The sequence below is a fragment of the Equus caballus genome, chromosome 29 (genome assembly GCF_041296265.1).
Source record: "Equus caballus isolate H_3958 breed thoroughbred chromosome 29, TB-T2T, whole genome shotgun sequence".
Lineage (NCBI taxonomy): Eukaryota > Metazoa > Chordata > Mammalia > Perissodactyla > Equidae > Equus > Equus caballus.
In genome coordinates this window covers 23,489,643-23,514,602 of record NC_091712.1, presented here as the reverse complement: position 1 = coordinate 23,514,602, position 24,960 = coordinate 23,489,643, and the positions used below count along the sequence as shown (strand labels likewise).

At 42.0% G+C, this 24,960-nt stretch overlaps 1 protein-coding gene across 36 annotated transcripts in view; it reads left to right on the top strand.

Moving 5' to 3' along the window:
• Positions 1 to 24,960, top strand: part of KIAA1217 — a 711,513-nt gene that overhangs the window by 601,094 nt on the left and 85,459 nt on the right. For 35 of the 36 annotated variants that reach the window (XM_070254925.1, XM_070254899.1, XM_070254896.1 and 32 more), the window contains 2 exons: positions 12,999 to 13,197; positions 16,988 to 17,081. In XM_070254925.1, coding sequence (XP_070111026.1) covers positions 12,999 to 13,197; positions 16,988 to 17,081 — 293 coding nt within the window. Of the gene's footprint in view, positions 1 to 12,998; positions 13,198 to 16,047; positions 16,244 to 16,987; positions 17,082 to 24,960 lie in introns of those variants that run through there. The other variant, XM_023632151.2, reaches the window with a different exon arrangement.

Sequence of the window (24,960 nt, the reverse complement as noted above, 5' to 3'; positions counted from 1 at the left end):
GTTGTTGTCCTTCTACTTATCTCCTTTGCTCTTGGTTTTGTAGTCCCTTTCCTTTTTTTGATTTTTCAGGAATGAGGGTTTTCCTGAGCATTTCTTGAAGAGGAGGTTTGGTGGCAATGTACTCCCTTAATTTTTGTTTATCTGGGAAAGTTTTTATTTCTCCATCGTATTTGAACATATTTTTGCTGGGTAGAGAATTCTTGGCTGCAGGTTTTTGTCCTTCAGATTTTTGAATATATCATTCCACTCTCTTCTAGCCTGTAAAGTTTCTGCTGAGAAATCTGCTGAAAGCCTGATGGGGGTTCCTTTGTAGGTTAATTCTTCTGCCTGGCTGCCCTTAGTATTCTCTCCTTGTCGTTGACTTTTGCTAGCTTCACTACTACATGTCTTGGGGTTGGTCTACTTGCATTGATAAAGTTTGGAGATCTATTGGCTTCTGTCACATGAAGTTCCATCTCTCTCCCCAGGTTTGGGAAGTTCTCAGCCATTATTTCTTTGAATAGGCTTTCTGCCCCCTTCTCCCTCTCTTCTCCCTCTGATGTACCTATAATCCTTAGGTTGCCTCTCCTAATTGCATCAGATAATTCTCGGAGAGTTTCTTCATTTCTTTTTAGTCTTAGCTCTCTCTCCTCCTCTGCCTGAAGCATTTCTATATTCCTATCTTCCAAATTGCTAATTCTTTCCTCCATATTATCGGCCCTACTGTTCAGTGCATCTAGATTTCTCTTAATCTCCTCTATTGTGTTCTTCATTTCCAGTATTTCTGTTTGGTTCTTCTTTATAGTATCGAACTCTTTTGTGGCATAGCTCCTGAACTCGTTGAGTTGTCTATCTGAATTCTCCTTTAACTCATTGAGTTTTTTAATGATGGCTGTTTTGAAGTCATCATCATTTAGGTTGTATATTTCATCGTCTTTGGGATTGTTTTCTGTGTGTTTGTCATTTTCCTTCTGTTCTGGAGATTTAATGTATTTTTTCATATTGCTTGATGGTGTAGATTTCTGCCTCCTCATAGAGATAGAGTTTAGTTACTGCTTCCACTTGTTTCTACTGGTGTGGTGGGGGGACAGCTGTTTATACTGCTCCAACCAGGAACCCTATCAGCTGTTGCTAACTGGGCCTGGGCCCCTCCTCGCAGTCACAGTGATCCTGTGGGTTCCCTCTTCAGCTGTGGAGGCCGTCACAGGGTGGCTTCAGACTGCTGGTGCCTACTGTTGCAGACCACCTAGACGTGGTCCCTCCTTAGGTTCTGCAGCAGTGTTATGGGCTTTCCCAGCGGCCAGGGGCAGGATCACTTATATCTGCAGCTCTGTCACTGTCGGTGCCCACAAAATCTCGCTTGTCCACTATGGGTCACAGCAGAGCTATGGGCATTTTCTACAGTCTGTGGTTAGCTCACCTAGCTATGCTACTTTTGTCCCAGGGTCTTCCAGCCTTGTGGTTGCTGTATAGGTGCTCTCTACTAGTGCTGTGCAGAGGCTATCGCTGAGGCTTCTGTGAGACTGTAGAGCTTCCCCCTGGGCCACAGAGCCGGTTTGCTGGAACTCCACCCAGCCCCAGTTCTCTCCCCTAGGATCTCGGGGAGCCCATTGCTCTGTCTGGGGGATAGCCGGATACCTTGAGTTCAGTGGCAGCTGGTCGGCTGCTGCCCTGCCTGGGATTCTCCTCTTTGGGACCCTCCCAGCATGTGGATGCTGGGCGGGGCCTCTCTGATAATGGCCGGTAAAGACTTTGCCTGCTGCCAGGACGGAACTCTAGAGTTTCTCCCCCGGGCTGCGTAGCCAGCTGCTGGAGCTCCACCCAGCCCCGGTCCTCTCCCAGGAGATTTCCGGTAGTCCCAAGCCCCTCCTGGGTGAAAGCCCAGTCAGTGGAGCTGGCGGCGGCAGCTGGCGGGCTGGCGCGCCTTTTGGGATTCTCTCTGGGAGCCCCCAGGCATTGTGGGTGCTGGGTGGGGCCTCTCCAGTAATGGCAGGGAAAGACTCTGCCTGCTGCCGGGACTGAACTCTAGAGTTTCTCCCCCAGGCTGCGTAGCCAGCCGCTGGAGCTCCACCCAGCCCCGGACCTCTCCCAGGAGATCTCCGGTAGTCCCGAGCCTCTCGGGCGAAAGACCGGTCAGAGAAGCCGGCCGCAGCAGCTGGCAGGCCAGCGCGCCTTTTGGGAGAGCCCCCAGGCATTGTGGAGGCTGGGCGGGCCCTCTCCGATAATGGCAGGCAAAGACCCTGCCTGCTGCCCGGCCGGGACTTCAGAGTTTCTCCCCCAGGCCGCGTAGCCAGCTGCTGGAGCTCCACCCAGCCCCAGACCTCTCCCAGGGGATCTCCGGTAATCCCGAGCCCCTCCCGGGCGAAAGCCTGGTCAGAGGAGCCAGCGGCGGCAGCTGGCTGGCCAGCGCGCCATTTGGGATTCTCTCCGGGAGCCCCCAGGCGTTGTGGATGCTGGGCTGGACCTCTCCGCTAATGGCGGGTAGGGGTTTTCCCCACCGCCTCCAGTGTGTAACTCTGGAGCTTCCCTCTGGGCTCAGGTGTAATTGCGGGGGGCTTAGGTAGGGCTCTGTTCACCTGTTTCCACCGTCACTCTTCTGGTGTGCGCTCCCTCCTGCCCTTGGCGTGCAGCGATGTTCTGGGGGCATCCGCTGGAAGAAAGCCGCCCGCAGGCTCTAGGCTGTTCGGGGGTCGGGGTTGGAGAGTTTTCACCTATCTCCACCTCCTCCCGGAGGGAAGTCCGTCGGCCTTCCGATGTATAGCAGTGTGGGTCTCTCTGACGTCCTGAGATGCTATATAGATATCCTTTCTCAAGTGATGAATGTCCAATTAGTTGTAGATTCGAAGGGGGAGAGACAAAGAAGTCTGCTCACGCCACCACCTTGGATCTCAACTTAATGTTTTTGAGATTTATCCATGTTGATAGATGTGGTTCTACGTCATTCATTGTAACTGCTCTTACTTTCCATTATATGAATAAACTAACAAGAACAAATCAGTGAGAAATGGTGCTCCAATGAGCATCCTGGAATAAGTGTGCACACATGAGATTTTCATCTGTGATGGATAATTTAAAAGAAATAGCCAGGTTATGGGATGCACATCTTCAGCTTACTAGGTGTCCCAAAGTGATTGTGCAAATTTACACTCCCACCAGCAATGAATAACAGACGCCATTTTCCCATGACCTTGCCAATATTTGAGGTTATTAGATTTACTGACTTTTGCCTAGCTGATGAGTATAAAATAGTATGTCACTGATTCAATTTTTATTTCATAGTTAGTAGTGAGGTTGGGCATTTGTGTGTTTATTGGCTGTTGAGGTTTCTTCCTCTATGAGTTGCCTATTTGTATCCATTTTGGGTTATCCATTATTGTCCACTTCCTATTTTCTTATTGATTTATAAGGGTTCTTTAGTTATTCTGAATACTGCTCCTTGGTAGAGTCTGTGAGTTATAAATATCCTCCCTCAGACTGTGGTTTGTCTTCTTTACTTTGTCTACAATATCCTTTGTAGTACAAAAAATTCATTTTAATGTAGTATAATGAAGCACTATCTTTCTCTATGGTTTATGACTTTTGTTTCTTTTAGAAGTCTCTCCCTATATCCATATGCCAGGAGACGACACCATGTTTTGTTTTTTAAGTTCCATAGTTTAACTTCTTACACACAGGTCTTTAGTCCGTCAGGAATTTATTTTACTTATGGTGTAAGAAAAGGATCTGTTTTTTACTTTTTCCATATGGAGAACCAATTTTCCTGACACTATTTATTGAATAGTCATTTCTCCATGGATCTTACCACCACTTCTGTCCTATATCAAGCTTTCGTAAAACCTGCGTCTTTTTCTAGGCTTTCAGTTTTGTTCTGTAGTTCCCATTTGTTCTTTCCCTGTGCCAGAACCACACTGTTTTAATAGTGTTGATATTTGGTAGGGCAAGTAACTCCCTCTTATTGTTGTTCTTTGAAATTGCCATACTGTTATTACAAATGATCTATTTTTATTAAACTATACTTCCTAATTTTTTCTAGTATTTGAGGTTGCTGTTGAGTCTATACATTGATTGTATATCAGTCAGTCATATTGAATACTTATTAGTTCTAATAGTGTGTCTACAGGTTTCCTTGCATTCTCTGTTATATCATCTGAGAATGATCACAGTTTTGATCCATATGCCTTTTATTTCTTTTTCTTTTGCTGAGGAAGTTTCACACTGAGCTAACATCTGTGCCAATCTTCCTCTATTTTGTATGTGGGTTGCTGCCACAGCATGGTCACTGATGAGTGGTGTAGGTCTGCATCCGGGAACCAAACCTGGGCGCGTCGAACTTAACAACTAGGCCACAGGGCTGGCCCCTATTTCTTTTTCTTCTATTAACTGTGCTAGTTAGGACTTCAGATGCAATGATAGCGAAAATTCTGAACTTAAAGAGAAGGCTCCTAACATTTCATCATTAAGCATTATGCTTGGTGGAGACTTTTGGTGGATACTTTTCACCAAGTTAAGAAAGTTCTCTTTAATTCTTAAATTATTGGCTTTTGAAAAACTATGAATGTGTTATAGGTTTTCCTTAACATTTTTCTGACACTATCAAGATTGTTGCATAGTTTCTCTTTACTCATTTGTTATTGCAGAAAGTATTGAGATTAAACTTTCTAATGTTAAACTATCCTTACATCCCTGAGATAAACTCTTCTTGGTCATGATATGTTTTTTCATACATTGCTAGACTTGCTTTCCAATATTTTACTTAGGGGTTTGCATTTAAATTTGAAGTCTTTTCTTTTACTACTTTCCTAACATCCAGCCTTAAAAAAATGAGTTGACACTGCCATGTTTAATGTAACCGACAGTTCACCTTAAGTGTAAGAGAGAATTCAATTACGGTTGTAGCACGCCCACAATCAGTTACAGTGTTTCTCACAGCGTTTGCCTATGATGCTTTCTACTTGAATTGTTGAATAACCTTTAAGATTAAATTACTGACTAGGTTGATTTTGCTGTAGGTTCTGTAGTGACTTTGCATTGTACCTTCTTCATAGACAAGTTTCTCCCTATCCACGTAAAAGGACAGTAAGACTCGTTGGGAATGACCGGGATCGGAGCACCAGAAATCAGCATCTTAGACATTAGGGTCTTCACCACAGCTTGAATCCCAGAAGTCATCAACAAATTCTTGAAGGCATTTTTTTAGAGAAATGCCTTGGGATGCTCACTTCAGTGGTATTATCATTTCACTTGAGTCCCAACTGTACCAATTGGTCTAGAACAAAACAAAGTTAAAGGATTAAGCACTCAGGTGCTATTACTAAGACTTTGTGTTGAGAATGCCTCCAAACAGGGTCTCTGTCCAGTGACTGCTGTCTGTCAGGTTAGTGGATGGAGCAAGACTCTACCATATTTAACTTCCTACAAACTTATTGTTTTTAATATGTTCTTTCATGATGCTAACGCAGGGTGCTCCACAGTCATGACCCTTTAAAGCATATTCTAAATTAGAATTTGGCTTAGAATTGCTATGGCCTGAAAGTTTTGAGTCCCTCTCATAAAGACTCTCCTTTAAAGACTTTCCAGAGGGTCTCCATAGTTCCTCAGTTAAAACTAATAGAAGACAATTAGTTAAAAAACTTGAAGCCTTACGTTGTCTTTGAATATCAAGTATCTGAGTGAAAACTAATAGAAGACAATTAGTTAAAAAACTTGAAGCCTTACGTTGTCTTTGAATATCAAGTATCTGAGTGAAATAAGAAAATATCTGATTGATAGAGTCCTTTTCAGATGCTGCAGCAAAGATTTGGTGTTTACTCAAGGCAAAGATACTGAAATCTGAGAGTAAAATCATTCCAAAAATAAAGAGCATCCGGACTTTCCGTGGAGAATAAATTTTCTATTATCTTTTTCTTCCTTGCAAGGCAACCTTCACCGTCCTGCTTTGTCACTTACTTGAAAAGCTATTCCCTAAGAAGGGACGTGGCAGTGTAAGTTCTCTCTAGGATGTGAAAATTTCCCGACATCAGAGGGCATGCTGGATCTTTTCAAGGAACAGACATGGCCTTGTCTTCAAATTGCTGCTGTGTCTGAAACAAACTGTCAGCTGGTGTTGGGCATAAATTGCTACCTTCTAAAGAACAGTGTCATTTATGGAACCACAGTAGGGGTTAGAACACAGGGGGTGGCCATAAGTTTATCCAGTACCTCCCATTCCTGGCACAGTACCTGGCACACCATAGGGGCTTGTCCAGAGTGAATGAAAGATGCCATTTCTACAGGTCCCTCTAAGGTACCTCTCAGTGCATTACACTTTTTAAAAAAATCTTAAGACTTTTGAATTCAGTCTCTTAAGAATACACCACTGTATTAACTATACTGGAATCTTTTGCTTATTAAATACCAATATCTTCCCCATTTCAGATGCCAATTTACATTCTACCACCTCCACTGAAAGTTTTTCTATGAGCAGCCTCCCCTGACCCATCTCTTCTGGCTTAAAAAAAATTAGCCAGTTAACTGAGTAGGATCCTAATTGGCCAGTCTCTTTAGATCTGCAGGGATTATCTTTTAAGATGATCAAATCAAAGCATACTTGCTTTGGAAAGTATAGCAGATCCAGAAAAGCATAAAAAAGAGAACATTATCACCCATGAACTCGCCACCCAAAGACAACCACTCTTGACATTTTGGTGTACATTCATCAAGTAGGTAGACTCAACCGTGAGCCTGATGAAACCAAGGTTCGGGCCTCTATAATAAGTAAGTAACTTTCATACTGAATTTTATGTTTCTAACTTTGTATTCTTGTTCTTAAAGAGGTCTCTCAAAACTGTATAAGTTTCAGGCCCCACAAAACCTGATCCATCACTGCCATCAAAGTGACTAACTGATTTTTAAAAATCTAGTTCCTCCACAACTAGAAGGACCTGCAACTAAGATATACAACTATGTATAGCGGGGGTTTGGGGAGATAAAGCAGAAAAAAAAAAAAATGATTGGCAACAGTTGTTAGCCCAGGTGCCAATCTTTAAAAAAAAAAAAAAAAAAATCTAGTTCCTTTCTGTTTTATAACATACTTTGCCACTTAACAAAATGAAATTTTTTTCTCATTGCCATGTTCTTTTAGAATTCCCTTTAATAACAGCATAGTATTCCAATGAATTGGTTTCTTAAATGAATCCTCTAATGTTGAGCTCGCCCCCATATTATTCTTACAAATGATGCTTTGTTGAGCATCCTGGTGAGTACATCTCTGTGCATAAATGTGCAGAAGTAGAATTACTGGCTCGAACCATATGTATATTTTGGGGGCTGTTGACAAATATTGACAAATAACTCTTCAGAGAAGTGGTATCAGTTTACTTTCCCAATAGTAGTATGTGAGAGAACTCATTTTCCCAACCCTTGTCAACACTTTATTTTATTGTAAAAATCTTTGCCAATTCCATAGGCGTAAAAAGCTATCTTATTATTTTAATGTTTATATTTTTCTTATTAAGTTGAAAACTTTTCGTTTCCCATCAGAAAGTACTGTAAGAGCTCCTTAGATTTTTAAGGCATTAGCCATTTGCCATAGTTGTAATGCAAGGATTGATTTGCATAATCTTAAGTGAATTTGGAGAAACTGAGGAATTTAGGTCATTTGGAATTGTCAACATCATCTGCCTGCGGAAAATGCTGTTTAGGGGAAATTGTAGAAGGCGTTCCAGAAGGCAAGCATACATCATATTAACTTGGCCATGTTACAGGGAGAATTGAATTCATTTCAACTAAAAGAGATTTGAGCATCTACTGTGTGCCTAACACTTTACGATATATTGCCATCTGATGAATTCAGCTAACCAGAATGCAAAATTAGAAGCCATGCTTGCAATTTTAGTAAAAAACAACGTGAGAAAAATTAACTCTTCAATTCTTAATGGAAAAGTGGTGGAGGAATGTTTAGGGAAGACTGCTCAGAGGAGGTGATGTGGGTGCCAAACAAAGAAATGGTGGCAAGGTCACCCAAGCCAATGGCACAGCATGGAGTGTAGATGTGTATAGATCTGGTATCTGCAGGGAGCCCACTTCCTGGTTTGCAGATGGCCATCTTCTCATTGCATCCTCACATGGCAGAGAGCAAAGAGAGAAAACAAGCTCTTCCATGTCTCTTCTAAGGGTACTAATCTCATCGGGGGGCTCCACCCTCATGACCTAATTACCTTCCAGAGGCCACACCTCCAAATACTATGCCACTGGGGACTAGGATTTAACATGAATTTTGGAGGAGCACAAGCATTCCATCCATAGCAAGGTCACACTGTGAAAATCCTTGCATAGCATATTAAGATAAAGAATATTTTAGATGTCCCACATTCTGGAACTGATTCTGAGATTCAAACGATTATGAGGATGTATATCGCCTAAGTGTGACCTGCCAAGTGTGCTTGGTTTTTTGTAAAAGGAAGCCAAGAGTTCTTGGTGAAAAATGCATACTGCCTTTGCAGAGCCGCTGAGGTAGAAGAATTCTTGAGTTTTCAGGCTTCGCAGGGGGGCCCCCAGTGTTGCGAGGTTCATTTCAACACTCTTGCTTTCAGAGCTCTGCGCCTTCGCCCGCTCGCCCCAGCAGGTGGATCGTTTCTAACCGTGTGTCAGCATTTACTTCAGTTGACTTAAAGACAGGAATCTTTTTTCTGAGCTGCCCCCATCATGCTTCAACATCTTCAAGCAGATGGTCAGGCTAAAAGTGTGAGGACAGCTAAGATCGCCCAGAGAGAAGGTTGGAGGAGATGGATGTGGCTAAATGCGGAATTTCAGAGGCTGTATGCGTCAAGGGAGAGATCATGGGTTCTGCGCATTGACAGAACTGGATGTATAAGTTAGTTAAACCATTTACTAGCTGTGACTTTTAGGAAAGTTACTTGGACCTTCTGAGCTTTCTTCTCCCTATCTGTAAAAAGACGTACCACCACCCTGACAAGAGATGCCATGCTGATTAAATGAAAGACATGCGTACCATTTCTGACACATAGCAGACATCCCATAAATGCATTTCCCTGTCCTCTTGCCTTCATCATAAAAAAAGAGTTTATGATCCAACGTCCTTCAGACTTCCTCTGTGAGTCTGGAGCAGCCAGCACTAACTCAGAGCTAGGGATATGTGCCAGAACATGCAGAATGTCCTCACCGTGCCAATAAAACGCCATCGTATATTAAGAGAATTCCTTCTGAGTTTAAGCATTTCTAAATACCTTTCCTGAATTGAGAAAGCAAACTGAAGCAAGTGTCAAAAGTCTACTCTGCTCTGTTAGTGAAGGCTTCTTTCCCATCTTCTCCAGATTTTCATGATCTCTAACTGGACTTGTGTATCCAGCTGGCAGCTGCACCAGCCAGACCCTGAGGTAACCATAGTTTAGGCCCATTTTTTTTTTCACCCGGAGCCTACAAATTCTATTTCAAGCACACACACGTACAGAATGCAGATGTGGGGCTGACAACCAGGCCCTTTGGCCGAGTGAGGCTGGGATAGTTGACTGTAGTGAGGCCGTAAGTGGCCCATCTGTAGGGGCCTCACCCAGGCATGTTTGGGACCCAGACCTCAAGAGTGGCTTTGGCCTTTTGATGTGCATTAACAATCACATGGGACAGTCACCACATCTCCTCCTTGGGGAGAAAACATTACACCATCTGTGATCAGACAAGCTTGGAAGTTTTTTTCTGTGCTCTGAAAAATGTGTGACAGCATGGACATCCTGTAAGACTAGCTCCCTGAAGAAGCTGAGGGTCAATACTGTGATGGGTGGAGAGGGGAAATTGAGCTGCTTATGCTCGATGCAAAAGGACCACTCCAGTCAAGGAAGCAGCCACTTCAGAATGTATTTCTAGTGTGTATACAAACCAGGAATGAGATTACTAGGCTGTTTATATCATGTAGCAAAAGCTCTTATAGCTTGGGTAGATCCCAACTGAACATTCCTTTTGGATATTGAAATGACGTCATTCATTCATTCATTCAACAAACACTTCTTAAGAACCTACTACATAACAGTATCACGGGTACTAATGATACCGTGGTGAAGAACAGCAAAAAAAGTTAAAAAAGGAATCCCTGACCTCATGAAGCTTACATTCTAAAGGGAGAGGCTGACAATAAACAATAGCAATAATTAAAATATGAATTGTAGTGTATAGTGAAAAGTGCTCAGGAACAGAAATGAAGCAAGGATGGGGTGTGAAATATTAGGGAGAAAGGGTGCTGAAATTTTGGATGAGGTGGTGCAGGAAGGCCTCACTGAGAAGTGGACTTTAATAAAGGCCTGATTGATTATTTGGATGGATGTGGACCTACAATCAAAAGTATTTCCTCCCAGATTTTCGAGGCTGTTTCTCCCTTGCCTTTAGTTTCTGGGTTGCTGTTGAGAAAACTAATGCCTTTCTGACTGCTGATCCTTCCTTTGTGACTTTTCTCCCCATCCTCAGGAACTTGTAGGAACCTCTGTTTTCCCTCTGCCATCTGGAATGTCTCAGTGACAAACCTGGGTGTGGTGAGCATTTCATGAACATTTTCAATTTCCAAGCTTATATCCTTCAGTTTTGGGGGAAAAAATTCTTATAATACTTTTTGTAAAACTTGTCTGTTTTTCCTGATCTCTTTTTTTTGGTTTTTTCTCTTCAAAGCCCCGGCACATAGTTGAATATCCAAGGTGTAAATCCTTCTAGTTCTTCTACGTGGGACACCATCACAGCATGGCTTGATGAGTGGTGTAGGTCTGTGCCCAGGATCCAAACTGGCAAACCCCAGGCCGCCAAAGCAGAGTGCACAGACTTAACCACTACGCCACTGGGCCGGCCCCTTTCCTGATCTCTTTTACCCAAATCCCCATTATAAGGAATTGAGATGCTCTGAAATAATTCTCTATTTTTCTTACAGGATTTCACCCTTTTCTCATCCATTAGTCTTTTTACTCCACTTTCTGAGATTTCATCCACTTTTTCTTCTTCACTGAATTTTTCATTTCTGCTCTCGTGGTTCCCAGAGCTCGCTCTTGCTTTCCAAATGTTCTCCTTCTGTTGGACTGTCTCATCTCTTCTGAGTTTCTGTTTTCTGTTTACTTTCATCTTTTCTTTCACGTTAGAGGCTTTTATGAAATGTCTGTTAGTCCCAGGAGTCTGTTAATGTATGTGCGAGGCACAGTTGTAGAACAATCTGGAAGCTTTTCTCTATGATCCAGGCTGCTTCACAATGGATGACCAGACAGAACCTGAACATCACCCTCAAAAATCTGCTGGTTTCTTCTGGTTAGCTAGTCAAGAGGGTTCCTCCGGTTTCCCGACTGAGGCATCAGCCCTTTGCCACATTCTGTCAGAGGACACCTCACCCGCCCTCCCCTGTGCTGTTGAGCTAGAATCCAGTCTGTTTGGTTTGACCTCTTCAATCTTCTGTGGATACTGAGAGTCGCTTGGCTGAGTGGGATAGAAAGGGAAATGTAGGCAGGTTGCTACACCATTGGAAAGAAAACAGAAAGTTCAATCCAGCCCTGTATTGTCCACTCACTCTGCATTCCTACCTTCAGAAGGATCAGGTGCCTCATGATCCCCAGCTTCCCAGGCCTGCATGTTTTATGTGGAGTTCTCCCCTTGAAGACTTAGGTGTCAGCTTTCTCCCGGCTGCTATTGTTTCCCCTCTCATTCCCTCAACTCTTTGATTTATGCCTTTTTATTCCTCGTTGTCATTTTAATGGAATTTCAGGAGGAGGTAGAGATAAATTTGTTACTGCCATATTTAACCGAAAGTCCTATTCTATTTTCTTTCGCGTCTCCCCTGCCAAAGCCTACTCTGGTGATGGTAAATGCCTCCTCAGCAGGTTCCCACAGGAAGTAGGATTCGTATTAAATGTCAGCATCTTCGATAGTTGTTTCAGTTATTTATTTCTGAATAATAAGTAACCCTAAACATAGTGACTTAAAACAACAACAGTTATTTATTTGCTCATGATTCTGCAACTTGGGCAGGGCTTGGAGAGGGCGTCTCATTTCTGTTTCATGTGACGTGGGGCAGCTAACCTGGGCTGGGGCTTCCCCTCCCAAGATGGCGCACCCACATGACTGGCCAGTGGTCCTGGCTGTAGAATGGGTACTTAGTGGGGGCTGTCCGTCAGGGCTTCCATTCTTCTCCATGTGGCCTCCCTATGTGGCTCAGTTGGACTGCACAGAAGCTTGGCTCCATGAGGGAGCATCCAAGACTACACTCACCAAGAGGACAAGCTCTAGTATGTAAGCAATTATCAAGCCTCCATTTTGCATCACACTTGCTAATGTCCCAATGGCCAGAGCAAGTCACATGGCCAAGCCCGGATGCGATGTGGGAAGATACTACACTCCACAGGGACATGGATACTGAGAGACACAGTTCAGTGGGAGCCACATACCCCCTGGAACTCTAAAATGCTCTGATCCTGTGCTTGTGTTTTTCTTTGTATAACTGACTTGTTCCATTTTCTACCTTGAAATGTTAGGATGCCAGACTCTTTTCTTGTAAATAGTTTCATATGGTATAAATATTCGATAAATACGTATTATAGCCATAGAAATATTGTAGCATTTCCACTTAAAATGTTTCTGAATGGACTGTAAAGACTTAAACTACGTGTCTTAACCATTGTTGTAATGAATGTGTTTCTAGTTAGTGAAAGACATGGAAAAAATCACCCTATGAGGGGATCACATTCCTAAATACACCTTTCAAGGGAATTAAGTATTGCCTTTTGCTTTAGGCTACCCGAGGTTAGCGTCTTGTCTTTTTGGTTTTAAAACAGTTGAAAATTAGCCTCTTTAACACCTGCCTGGACTGTAAGAGAAAAAGTGGGTATTTATGTGATAACTAGAGAGTGCATTCCTTGGAAATTCCAAGCAATCATCTCTCGTTACATGCTTTCCGAGCTTGTCCTGAACATTCCTGCCTGTGGTAGGACGTAGGTGGCTTAGCTTGTGCTGCCTGTTTCGTGAGTCTTGATCTTGACTGATCGCTGTGCTCATTTTTCATGCAGGGGTTCTCTATCTCCAGTATGGAGATGAAACCAAGCAGCTCAGGATGCCGAATGAAATCACAAGTGCAGACACAATCCGTGCTCTCTTTGTAAGTGCCTTTCCACAGCAGCTCACCATGAAAATGCTGGAGTCGCCCAGTGTCGCCATTTACATCAAAGATGAAAGCAGGAATGTCTATTATGAATTAAATGATGTAAGGTGAGTATTCACATCGTTTGCGTGTGTGCGTCCACCACATTGCATTTACCATCGCCACCGTTTGTACCCAGTCCTAATCTCTCCGTGTCCCATGAAGAAAGCATAGCTATTATCCTGATTGGCGGGCTTACCTTACACAAGTGTGAATTCACTATCTTGTTTTCTATGATTCACTTACAAGGTGTGGTTTCCAAAGGTGAGGACAGACTTTTCCCACACAGGTCTTTGCATGTTACATATGAAAAGAATGTAAGAAATGATCCAGTCCACTGTTTATCTAAGAGTTAGGGAAACTAAGGCCAGAAAGGTGATGGAGAGACTTGATCAAGATCCCAAGAGTTGAAAGCCATACTTACGATGAACTTTCCCAATTCTTTCTCCAGTGCTCTTTTCCCTCATAGACAAGATGTTTTAGGTAATGATACCATGGAGCCATTATTTACACTAACAAGTTAGAATAAAACAGTGGACTCTATGCTATTGTCCACGAGAAGAGAGGCTGAGAAACATTCTTCCTTTCCATTCATTTCTTAAATAGTTGGCCATTCCTAAAGGATCTCATCTTCCAGGTGGGCTTTCTCCAGGGCCCCTAGTAGAATGTATTCTAAAATGAGACTGAATGGACTCATGCTATTGCAGGTGGCGTGGATAAAAGCATCTTTTTCGACTGTCGTGGTGTTGTGTATAGAGCAAAAGGGACGCAGCTGATCTCTCCCAGCCAAAAACCCTGAGAAAAAAGACTGAAATCAACACAAACAAGCAGTCACTAGTATAGCCTCTAAACATTTTAGAACTTAAAAAATCATTTAGTGAATAATCCAGCCCTCTCCTTTTATGGGGCCAGAAACTCAGATGCGTCAAAGTTCAGGGACTTATTTAAGATCACACAGCCAGTTCATTTCCAAGCCCAGCCCCAAACCTGACTGTCCACATTCTTGGTCAAGAATTTTTCATTCCCTCAGAATGTTCCTTCCCCAACTCGTCTGGGCCACAGGCTGGATTTCTGGATCCCTTCCCCGTGGAGACAGCAGGCTGCCCTGTTTCTTCATGATGGAATTAATGGGAACCACTTTTTAAAAGTATGCCTCTAGTGCATAATAAATGTAAACTGATAAATATCTGACAATGATCACAAATGACATATTTAGGCGTGTGCCAAGGTGTGTGAGTAATTTAGGGCTTTCAAAGTTTGACACATGCCCTCAGGTGTGGGTGCCACCTCTGTTGCACAATACCCCCTGCTTTTTAAAAACATGTTAAATATTCATGTGTAGCAGAAAATTCATGTTTGTTTCCTGAAATAAATTATTAATCAAGCTGTCACCAAAAAAATTCTGAATTTGCAAAGCATAAACTGAAACATGAAGTAACCACATTATATATAAAGAATGTGTTTGCAGTAACAAAATCCCATGGAGAGTTTTCACGTGGACGTGCCATTTCACTGTGTTTGTAGTTAGAGCAATCGAGGGAATGGGTAATAATAAATACACATGGAACTACGTGGAGCTACTTTTGATTATGGAGCTCAAAGCTGATGAGGTTATTATGAACCATTGGACCCCACTGTCTTGCAGAATTTTTAAAGTATGACAGTGAGTCACGATATTCTAGAAGCTTCCCAAGCCTCAGAGTATTACTCCTAGGACTTCCTGCACACATTCTTCGAGAGTGTCATGAAGTAGTCATAGAGAGAAGTGGGAGGGAGGAGAAAGAAGAAGAGGTCCCCAAAACTTCCAAACCGAAATGGTCCTCCTTAATGCAAACTCAGTTGATAAAATAGATGCAAGCAGTGCTTGAGAGAAGCAATCAAACATTAATAATCTTCAGTTAATATGTCTATATTTGCAAAATTGATCCTTACACTGCAGCACGAATAGCCTGATTTCTTTTAAATCTCATTTAAAATGTCTAAGAGGAAAGTCATTGATTTATAAATTTGTCTATAATTTTATTTTTCAGTGTTTTGAGTTACATATAAGAATGCATCTAAAAGTATTTAAGTGGATCAAATGTTTTTATTTGGTGATGACTATAATGTTTATGCTAGATGATCAGGTGCATGTCCTTTCCAGAGAATTATTCTATTCCTCTGCTTTTATGCATAAAATGCCTGTTATATTTTCTTTGAATTGTAGAGTAAATCCTCATCATCAGCATCATATAGAATGTCCCCTCCCTGCTAAAAACCTGTATCATGTAGATTTTAACTGAAGCCAATGGCTTTAATCCTCTAAACCCAAAGATAAATTTCCTTTCACATCCTTCAGTATTTTTGAAGTGAGAGTATATTTGTTAAACATTTGGCTATTTCATTATGGTGTTGGGGTTTCCGTAGGAAAAGCTACAGAGCGTTCAGGTTGAAATTCTGTGTTGTAAATGTTGCCATGGTAAATGCAATCTGGGCCTTTCCTGTTGGTTCATCATGGATGAACATGTTTCTAAATTAATCATAAACCAACCTCATATATTTTAAATACCTCTAGAATCACGCTAAGTTTTTTTCGTGGCTCAAGTAAGATTTTCACTTTCTTCATATCATCACTTGTGTCTTTTCCCCTCAGCCACAGGGTAAGTTCCTTTAGTCAATCTCCACATCCTCACCTTCTGTGACCTCTCCCCTCCATGGTAATCTGGCCCCGTCTAGTAACAAGGACTGCATGCTCCCCCTTAAGCAGACTTCTAATGAGCTCATTGAAATCTGGAGCAACCGTGCAAGCTTGGGCTAGTCGTGGCTTCAAAGCAATTACTGACGGATATTTAAAGAAGGAAGCAAGACTAGTCCAAGAATCCTCCACTTTGTTTAAAACAAAAACATAACCCAATAATCCCACCGATTGCGATCAGCCCACAAAACGTGTGGCTGCACCTGGAGGAAAGGAATGCATCTTCTTGCACACACTTCCCTGAGCTCATCGCGCCCGCATTGGAAGGAGTTACAGTGTAGATGGGGCCGAAAGTGCCTTGGGTGGCCCTTGTGTTGATGAAAGCTGAATACGGAGGGAGAAGGACTTCATGGACATTCATATGTCTTAAATAAGTTAAGGTAGGCTCTGAGCAAGATGTGGGACCTTTGCCCTTTGCCTGAGGTATGACCAGGGCTCTGAATGGTGGGTTCAGAAGCAGAGACAGACAAGTGAGAGAATTTATCTGCTGCTACTCCTTCTAAATACCCTGCACGTCCAGTAATTCAACTTGTCTGTAGAAAAGTATTTTTAAAAACTCACTATGGAAGAAAACAGCCATTGTAAAGGTACTAGTTTTGGTCTTTGGGCGACTTTTTTTTCTGGACAGCAGTTACATTTTTTTTTCCCTTCCTGAAATCGTTTGAAGGAAAAAAAGCATTTTTCATTTGTGTGCATTACATGAGATAAGCAGAAAAGCAGGTGTTTGGGCAAAGTAAACAGTTAAATATTTAAATATTAACCAAATCTCTTTGAATGTATTGTAAATATTGGAGCTTTATTGTTTCTTAAAGTGTTAGCTTTCCTCGCTCAGAATCTTGAAAGAAAGTTCACGCTGCCTGATATTTATGGGTGGAGAACGACATGGAAAGAAAAATACTTTCCTGAAGAACAAAAAAAAGGAAAGAAAAGCTGAAGTCATTTTTCTTCTTTTCCTCATTTATTGTTGCCTATTTTATGATAAAAGAACATTTTGTCTGGTTGATTGCAGACAATCACCGGATTGTCTGTTGATGTCTTTTACCCGATTCTTGAGGGCTGGCAAAGGAAATGCCCAGAGTAAGGCTCCTTTCATCTGCCATAGTGATTGATGCTTTTGATTCCAGGAACATTCAGGATAGATCGCTCCTCAAAGTGTACAACAAGGATCCCGCACATGCATTCAATCACGCACCGAAAACTATGAATGGAGACATGAGGGTAAGTGCTCCTGTTCTATTTTTTATTTTATTCGGTGGGTCCAACCATCCCTTCTTCTGGCATGTGCTCCTGATGTAATCTCCCCCCACTACTAGGTTTTAGGGGTTCTCGTCACTCATCTCGTCTAATGACTCATTATTTGTTCCTTGGTAGAGAAATCAGATTTCCTGGTCTTTGGGGGCAAAGGGATTGAAATAGGGCCTGACATAGCCCCATCCATCTCTAAGCATGGAGTTTAGTTATGTCCTCACTCCAGGGAGATCCTGAAAATCTTTACATAAAAGGGTCCTTGGTCTATAATACATTAACTCACTCAAAGGATCTCTTGCTATTTTTTCTCTAGTTAAAGGAAAATAATATACAAAAAAAAAATGGGGAAAGAAAAACTTGTGCACAATTGCCTGTAAAATCTATTCATGTTCTTACATCAGTTATTCCAAGTCCTAGCATTCTAATTAAATTATTCATCTTCTAATTCACGACTGTTTGCTGCTTTACTGTTTTAAATATGATCAAATCTTATCTCAATCGTGTTGAGGGCATAGTACAAAAATATACACAATTTGTGAGCTAAAATTCTCTAGATTTAGATCATCTCAGAAAATTACCCAAACATTCAAAGCATACAGGGATGTTTTGAAGAAAAAAGAACAGAGAAACTGAAAAGGCAGATTTTAAAATCACATGAACACAGGTCCACTCGGAAGGGATTGAGTTTCTAACAATAGAGCTGCATTTCTCTGCAGTAAAAATGGAAGGGAAAAAAAAAAGATTAGCTTCTCCAGCTGTACCTAACCTCCCCCCCGCCACCCCGCCTGCCACACACACAAATTTAGAAGGTGCCATGCCATTTTATATCATCTTTTCTGAGGATCAGCACTCAGCTGGATGCTGGAGTTTAACCAGAAAAAAATAAATTAATAGGTTTTATGGCCAAAGAAACACAGGAAATGTCTATCCCAGAGTTGTAGTAGAGTTCTTCAAGGGAAGCTGTTTCTGATTTCTGATGGTTTGTATCAGTTTTCTATTGCTGTTGTAACAAGTTATTACACATTTTGTGGCTTAAAATGACACAGATTTACTATCCTTCAGTTCTAGAGGTCAGAAGTTCGACCCGGGTCTCAGTGGACTAACATCAAGGGAGCATCAGCATTCTTTCTGGAAGCTCTAGACAGAATCTGTTTCCCTTTTTTCCAGCCTCTAGAGGCCGCCCGCATTCCTTGGCTTGCAGTCCCCTGCCTCCATCTTCAAACCCAGCAAAATAGCATCTCTCTGACCCTGCCTCCATCCTCACACCTCTAACCCTCCCTCTTACACTGTTAAGGGCACTTGTGGTTACATTGGGCCCACGCCATACTCCAGAATAATCTCCCTATTTAAAGTCAGCTGATTAGCAACCTTAATCCCCCTTTCCCCTGTAGTTAGAAATTTCAAGGATTAGGATGTGGGCATCATTGTTCTGCCTACCACACAGGGTATGTGAGTTTAGGACCAAGGGGCCAGGAGGTCCAATAGAAAGTGCTGGAAGAATTTCTCTGTAATTCTGGACTGGAATATGAGTGATGACATTGTGGGATCAGAGCCTACACTTGTGGAGGAAAAGGGCTCTTACGGACTCAACTGCTGCTTTTTTATGTGAGAAACGATGTGTGATTTGAAGTGAAGCCTGTGTTGCTACTTCAGAAAAACCTAGGATTTGGCGGTTTATTTTTAGACAGTTACGCTTTCAGTGCAAACCAGCACCAGGTGTAGACAGATTGAGTCATGCGAATCACGAAGCAGGGACTGAATATTACGGTATCCTTTGCCTTTTATTGCTGCGTTATTCTCCTTCTCGGTGACATTCTTAAGAGTCTTGCTCCCTTGGGTATCTTTACTTTTCGATATGTCTAGCCTTCAAACTGGAGTTTTGTGGTGCTCAGAGTTCTGTTTCTGTTACACGGAGCCTACTCAGGGGCCCCAGCATCGCCTCTGAAAATTCTATTTATGCCTGGGGAGGACACCTGTTTTAACTCTTAAGCAGATGTGGTCCCTACATAAGGACCAGCAGCGAGCATGGAGAGAAGCAAATATTATCCATCTGGATGAAGCCTCTTAGGATTCAGAACTTTTGCTATGGGTTTCCGTAAAGTTGTTCTGTTTCTACTTTTAGACAAGACCCTGGTGGTCACTTTCCGAGTTACCCACAGCCTACTTGAGACAGCAAGTTTTTATCTGAGAAAATCAACTGTTGTCCCAGATGAGCAGACAACAAATGTTCACCATCCAACCCACAGGAAAGCTTTAGTTTCAGTGAAGACACTTAGAAATGAGAAAGAGAATGCAGTGTAAAAGCCAACCAGGTGTAATCACGCCTGGAGTTAGTAACTTGGCCGCTATTCGCAGATTCCAGAAGCTAAGAGACATGGAATTCCTTCAGCCTCACCTTTTGGCTCTGGAGGTTGGAATTCTCTCTCCTTCGATGAAGGTGGCTGCCTTGCCATTAAAGGGAAGGAAGCTTTGTTGAGCCCTGTCTGAGTGCAGCTGCATAGCTCCATCACTCGCGGTGAGGAACAGAAATAGAGACCAGAGCCAGGACCAATTGGTGTAGACTAAACCAAGCTGCACGGTGGGCTTAGGGGAGCTCCATCCTCCCATAGGTTTGCCATGTGCGCATGGCCCAGAAGGAATTTATGATAACTACTCACATGAGTCCGTCATGCAGCCCTGTGCCTGATGTCATTCAGCTTTACTCACCAGCCTCCATAGGCAGCCTGGGACAGACCTCCCAGCTGCCCGCTCATTACCGATAAACACGCCTGTCATGAAAAACATTGGTTGGACCAAGCAGAGGCGAAACAACACACCACCAGGACTTTGTGGTGGCCTCTGAGACTTTCCTTAAACAAGGAATTTAATATCTTGCCCGCAAGAAATGAAAATGTAAGCCTCTAGATCTACAACAGTCAGCCCTCCAGAGCAGTTTCATGATGGTGGTGGTGTTACACAGGAACCATGATAAACTAAGGTGTTGACTCCAAGGCTGTGGGCCTTGGAGCATGCATGCACTACATGCTTGGTGAGGAAAACGTGGGTCCACTTTTCATTTAGCATCTAGCTGAGTGCTTTTAAGGCTAGGCTGTCTAATGAGACTTGTGGTTCTCTGCTGGGAATGAACACATTCAGCTCCTGATTCTTTACACGTGGGTGCAAATCACCCCCATCTGATTTAATTGTCTGGCTTCTGTTTCATTATATTAGGTAGCAGCTTTGATAATTCAGTTTCTAAGGGACTGAGCTCACCTTATGGAACAGACCCTTTTGCAAAAATTATGAATGTACTCACAGGGTTTGTAATTCACAAATGCACAACTCAAACATGAGCCATTCCCTTCTGTGGCTCTCAAAAGGTACCAATGACTTCCTGTTCATCAAACCAGTGGCTTTTTCAGTTTCTGGGCTTCTCCACCTTCTTACGTACTTTAAGATTATTGCCTGAGATTCTCTGCTCCCATCATTCAGTTCTCTCCCTCTTGTATGTCTTCAATTTTTACTTATATGTAGACAGCTTCCAGATTTGCATTTAGAACACATTCTCCAGGATTGGCCCTGCGTCTTAAATTACTTCCTAATACCCAAATCAGTCACTGCCTCCAAGACCTCTTCTCTCTGAGCTCTGCATCTGACACCAAGGAGTGGTCTTACAGACCCTAATTTCCATACACTATCATTTCTAAATTCCTTGCCTACGTTGAAACACACCTCAGCCCCCTTCATTCACTAACTTCTTCCTCTTGACCCCTAAATGGGCTTCAGTGTATTCAGGCAGGCTTCACCAGTTTGTATGCAGGGATTTTTTACTTTGCTCTTTTTTTTTTGTCTGTACCTTTTCACTTACTATTTTTTGTCTTACTACTGAGTTAACTATTATGTCAAAGTCGATGACCCTTGAAACTATATCCCTAGCTCTACCATTTGTCTGGAGTTCAAGACCTAATCGTTCAACTTCCAAGTGGTTGTCTTCACATGGATAATCTTCTAGTGTTCCCAGTATATCCTTTTGAAGAAAAACATCCTAATCTTTTTCCCCCCAGCCTTTCCTCCTTGCTTCTCTATCTTTGTGAATGATAGAGTGACTGTGATGGTGTGTGTATGTGTGTGCACACATGTGTGTGTGTTTTGAAGGGTGGGGAAGAAGAGATTTAAAAAGTTGAATTATCAATGATTCTTCAATTGCTTAACTCCTGTTTCTCAACATATCCCACCAGTCATCGGAGCTGGTCCATTCCACTCTGCAAGGCCTCTTCCAGGAGACCCTCCTGCCATTGCTTGTACCAGTCCTCTTACAGTAGCTAACTTTTTAGGGCACTGACCAAGCACTTTCACTGGTAATTTTATTTAATCCTCAAGACAGCATTTTGAGGCAGGCATTGGTAGTGGTTTAGGTATGTTAAGAAATTTGCCCAAGGCCACACAGCTTGAGGGTGGAAGAGCTGAGATTTGAACCCAGCAGCTGGGATCCAGATCCCAAGCTCTTAGCAATGCTGCTCTGCTGTTGTAGTTACAGCACTTATTATTTTTCTACTGGTCAGTTATGCAACCGTTTAACTAGCCTCCCCAGCTCTAGTCTAACAGCTACTTCCTAAGACATGTCCCCAAGCCCAACTCCCCATTGTGCAAAGAATAGCACAGGCCAATAGTCAGTATCACCTCAACCCTGACATCCCAAGCACAGCCACCTCCCAGTTCCTACTCCAAGTATCTGAAATGCCCCCTCCCTCCCCATATAGCTGCCTTTCAAAATTCCGCCCATCTAACATACTACAGGACAACTGCCCGATTCCTTCAACAGACTGCAGGCATGAAAAAGGGGTGGGAAGAGAGAGTGTTACTGTGTTTCTCAGGTCCCCTGTATACCGTAACAACCAAAGCCCATGTGTGCGCCTTCTTTGGATCCTGATTGGAACTAACCAACTGTAAAAGACATCTCTGAAACTATTTAGGAAATTTGAACATGTGTTAAGAATCAGACGATATTAAGGGATAACCGGTAATTCTGTTGGGTATAATAATGGCTTGGTGGTTATGATTTTTTTTAAATGAGACACACTAAAGTATTTACAGGCTAAATGGCATGATTAATGGGATTTACTTTAAAATGCTCCAGCAAAACAAACCAAAAAGTGGAAATAGATGAAGCCAAATTGGGAAAATGAAAAATGTCAAAGCTGGTTGATGGGCATTCATGATATTATTTTTCTCTACTTTTTTTATGGTTGAAAATTTCCATAATGAAATGTTAAAAAATAAAAACTTGCTTTTAGAGGCCAAAGAAAAGACTGCCTATTCCATGAAGCTTTCCCTAATGCTCTGTTGGAGTTAATCTTTCCCTTTGCGGGGCACATTGCACGTTCTCCTGATGTTATAATCATTCAGGTGCATGTTCATCTCATTCTCAAGACTGTAAGTTCTTCAAAGGCACAAACCAGCTCGAGTCTGTCTTTGTATCCCTCAGAAAGCCAGTCGTGGTGTCTTCCCCATGATGAATATAAACACTTGTTAGACGGGGTGCATTGAGTACTATAATGATAGTGTCGCAAATGCTCTATTATTCATTTTCTGTCATTAATGAGAACCCACTGTAAAAATATCTCTCTGTTCTCATCACCAGAAATAGTTGTGCTTCTCCCAGTTTATTTTTATCATATGGACACTTTGAATCTTGTAAGTGATCATTTTCCCTCTTTGTGCTGCTAATCTAAAGCTTAGAATTAAATTTGTGGCCCACCCACAGCCAGCGTACAGGCATTTGTGGAGTGTGTTTTGTGTGTTGGCTTCGTTCCTGGCCTCTCTTTTTAATTTTCCTACTTTCATCTTCTTTTTTGTCTTATGTTCCACTTTGACTCTTTTTTTTGGCGAAATTGTAATAATTTATGTGAGCTCTACTAATTTCTTTGTGGAATCAGGATATAAGTAGTATTCATTCTATATCATTGTTTTTCTGGACATAAAATAATAGACCTTTTTGTGTGTATGTAGAAAGCAATGTGTTAAATACTTTACGTATTACATAAATTAGTCAACACTTCTGCAAGGTAGGTATACTGACTCAGTTTTTTTACGGATGATACAACTGAGGCCAGTGATGTCCTTCCCAGGCCCACACAGCTGGTAAATGTAAGACACTGGATTTGAACCCACTTCTTTCTGACTCTTTGTATTCAGCCCACAGCCTCCCTTCCTTGATATTTCCACGTAAGTTTTGCAAGTTTTGAAATGATGCTCCTAATGAGATTTTAGAACACATAAAATATCTTTTCTTAAGTTTTTGTATCACTTAATTCTGTTGTGTCTATTTCATGACATCTTTTTATATTTAAATTTACTCCATTCTCTTTTCTTCTAAGTTAAAAAGATATCCCACCAAAAAAAAGAGAGAGAGAGAGAAAGAAGTATGTGCCCATTTAGTATGTATGTCTGAAGTGGCCGGGCTATGAGCTGTTTTTTCGAGGGCAGTGTTCTTGTTGAGAAGAAGGGTTTGGGATTAGGGGGTGGGGGATGGGGATGAAAATAATCCTGTAGAAATGGAAGAGAAGAGAATCTCACAGAAATGGAAGTTTCAGAAAACATTCTTAGCTAATTTTCTTTCATTCATTCAAGGTCCTTCTTGACCCAACCACCATGGTATTCCTTTCACTCGCATAACGACAGTGATATTAATAACTAACGTTCATGATATACTTACTCAGTGCCAGGTACCATGCTGAGCATTTTGCTCATTTGATTTTCAGAACAGCCCAGTGTGAGAAGAATTCTTATTAGCCCCCTGTTTCAGATGTGGAAGCTGAGGATCGGGGAGGTTAGAGAACTTAATCAAAGCCACACAACTTGTCAGAGGTAGAGTTGGATTCAGAGCCAGGCAGACCAACTCTAGAACTGACCTTCTTAATTGTTCTCGTGGTCACTGCTGTCTTCATCATCGGTGTCCGTGCCACCCAGTTTTGAAGACCTATCTTCATCAATCCTTCCCTTACTCATCTCTCCTCCAAGCCTCACCACTATCCCTTCTCTGAATTTCCACAGAATATTACCTGTCTACCTTCCTCTCTCAGCACACCCACTTTTTCCTGCCTGCGTTGTAGTTGTTGATGTACACATCTTAAGTTCTTTTCCAATCTCTAAACTTCTTAGGGGAAAACTCCCCATTCCACTTATCTTCACGTTTCCTCTGTTTTCCTGCGACAATGTCCTGCTCTGAGGAAATTCTCATCAAATGTCTTGATGATGAGGGGGCTTTCTTTAGACTTTTCCTATTACAGGCTTTCAATGAATGCCCTCTCTACTAAGATCAGTGCAGTGATTTGTAAATGTAATCATTTGAGGTTACAACACATTCCCTCATTTATCCCGGTAGTAGTTTTAACCAAAATGAGAATTAAGAATGTCTGTCTGTCCTAACAAAATTCCCCATCCTCTCAGTATAATTTTGTTGCAGTTAATAACCTTAGAGTTTAAGATGAGAATAACAGATTTGTCAGATTAAAGTTAAATGTCAAATGCACAAATATCTGCCATTTTTAAAAATTTTATTTTCAGGAGTTAATTCATCTATGATGTAGGTGAATTCTACATCTATGGTAGAAAGTCAGCTCATCTCTGGATAACAAATTAAATAAGACAGATCTTGTTTTGCTGTCTGTGTAACTCAGTAGGACAGATCTTGCTTTTAGGTTGAGTTGATAGTCAGTATGTCAGATACCTCTGAACTTATAAAGGAGGAGTGATGATTTTGGAAAGATGACTAATTCCATTATTGTGAAATTTCACTGGTTCACTCGCCCAAGCCTTATGCACTGAATCCCTCCTCTGGTTCAGGCTCTGGTGCAAGATTCTGGAGATA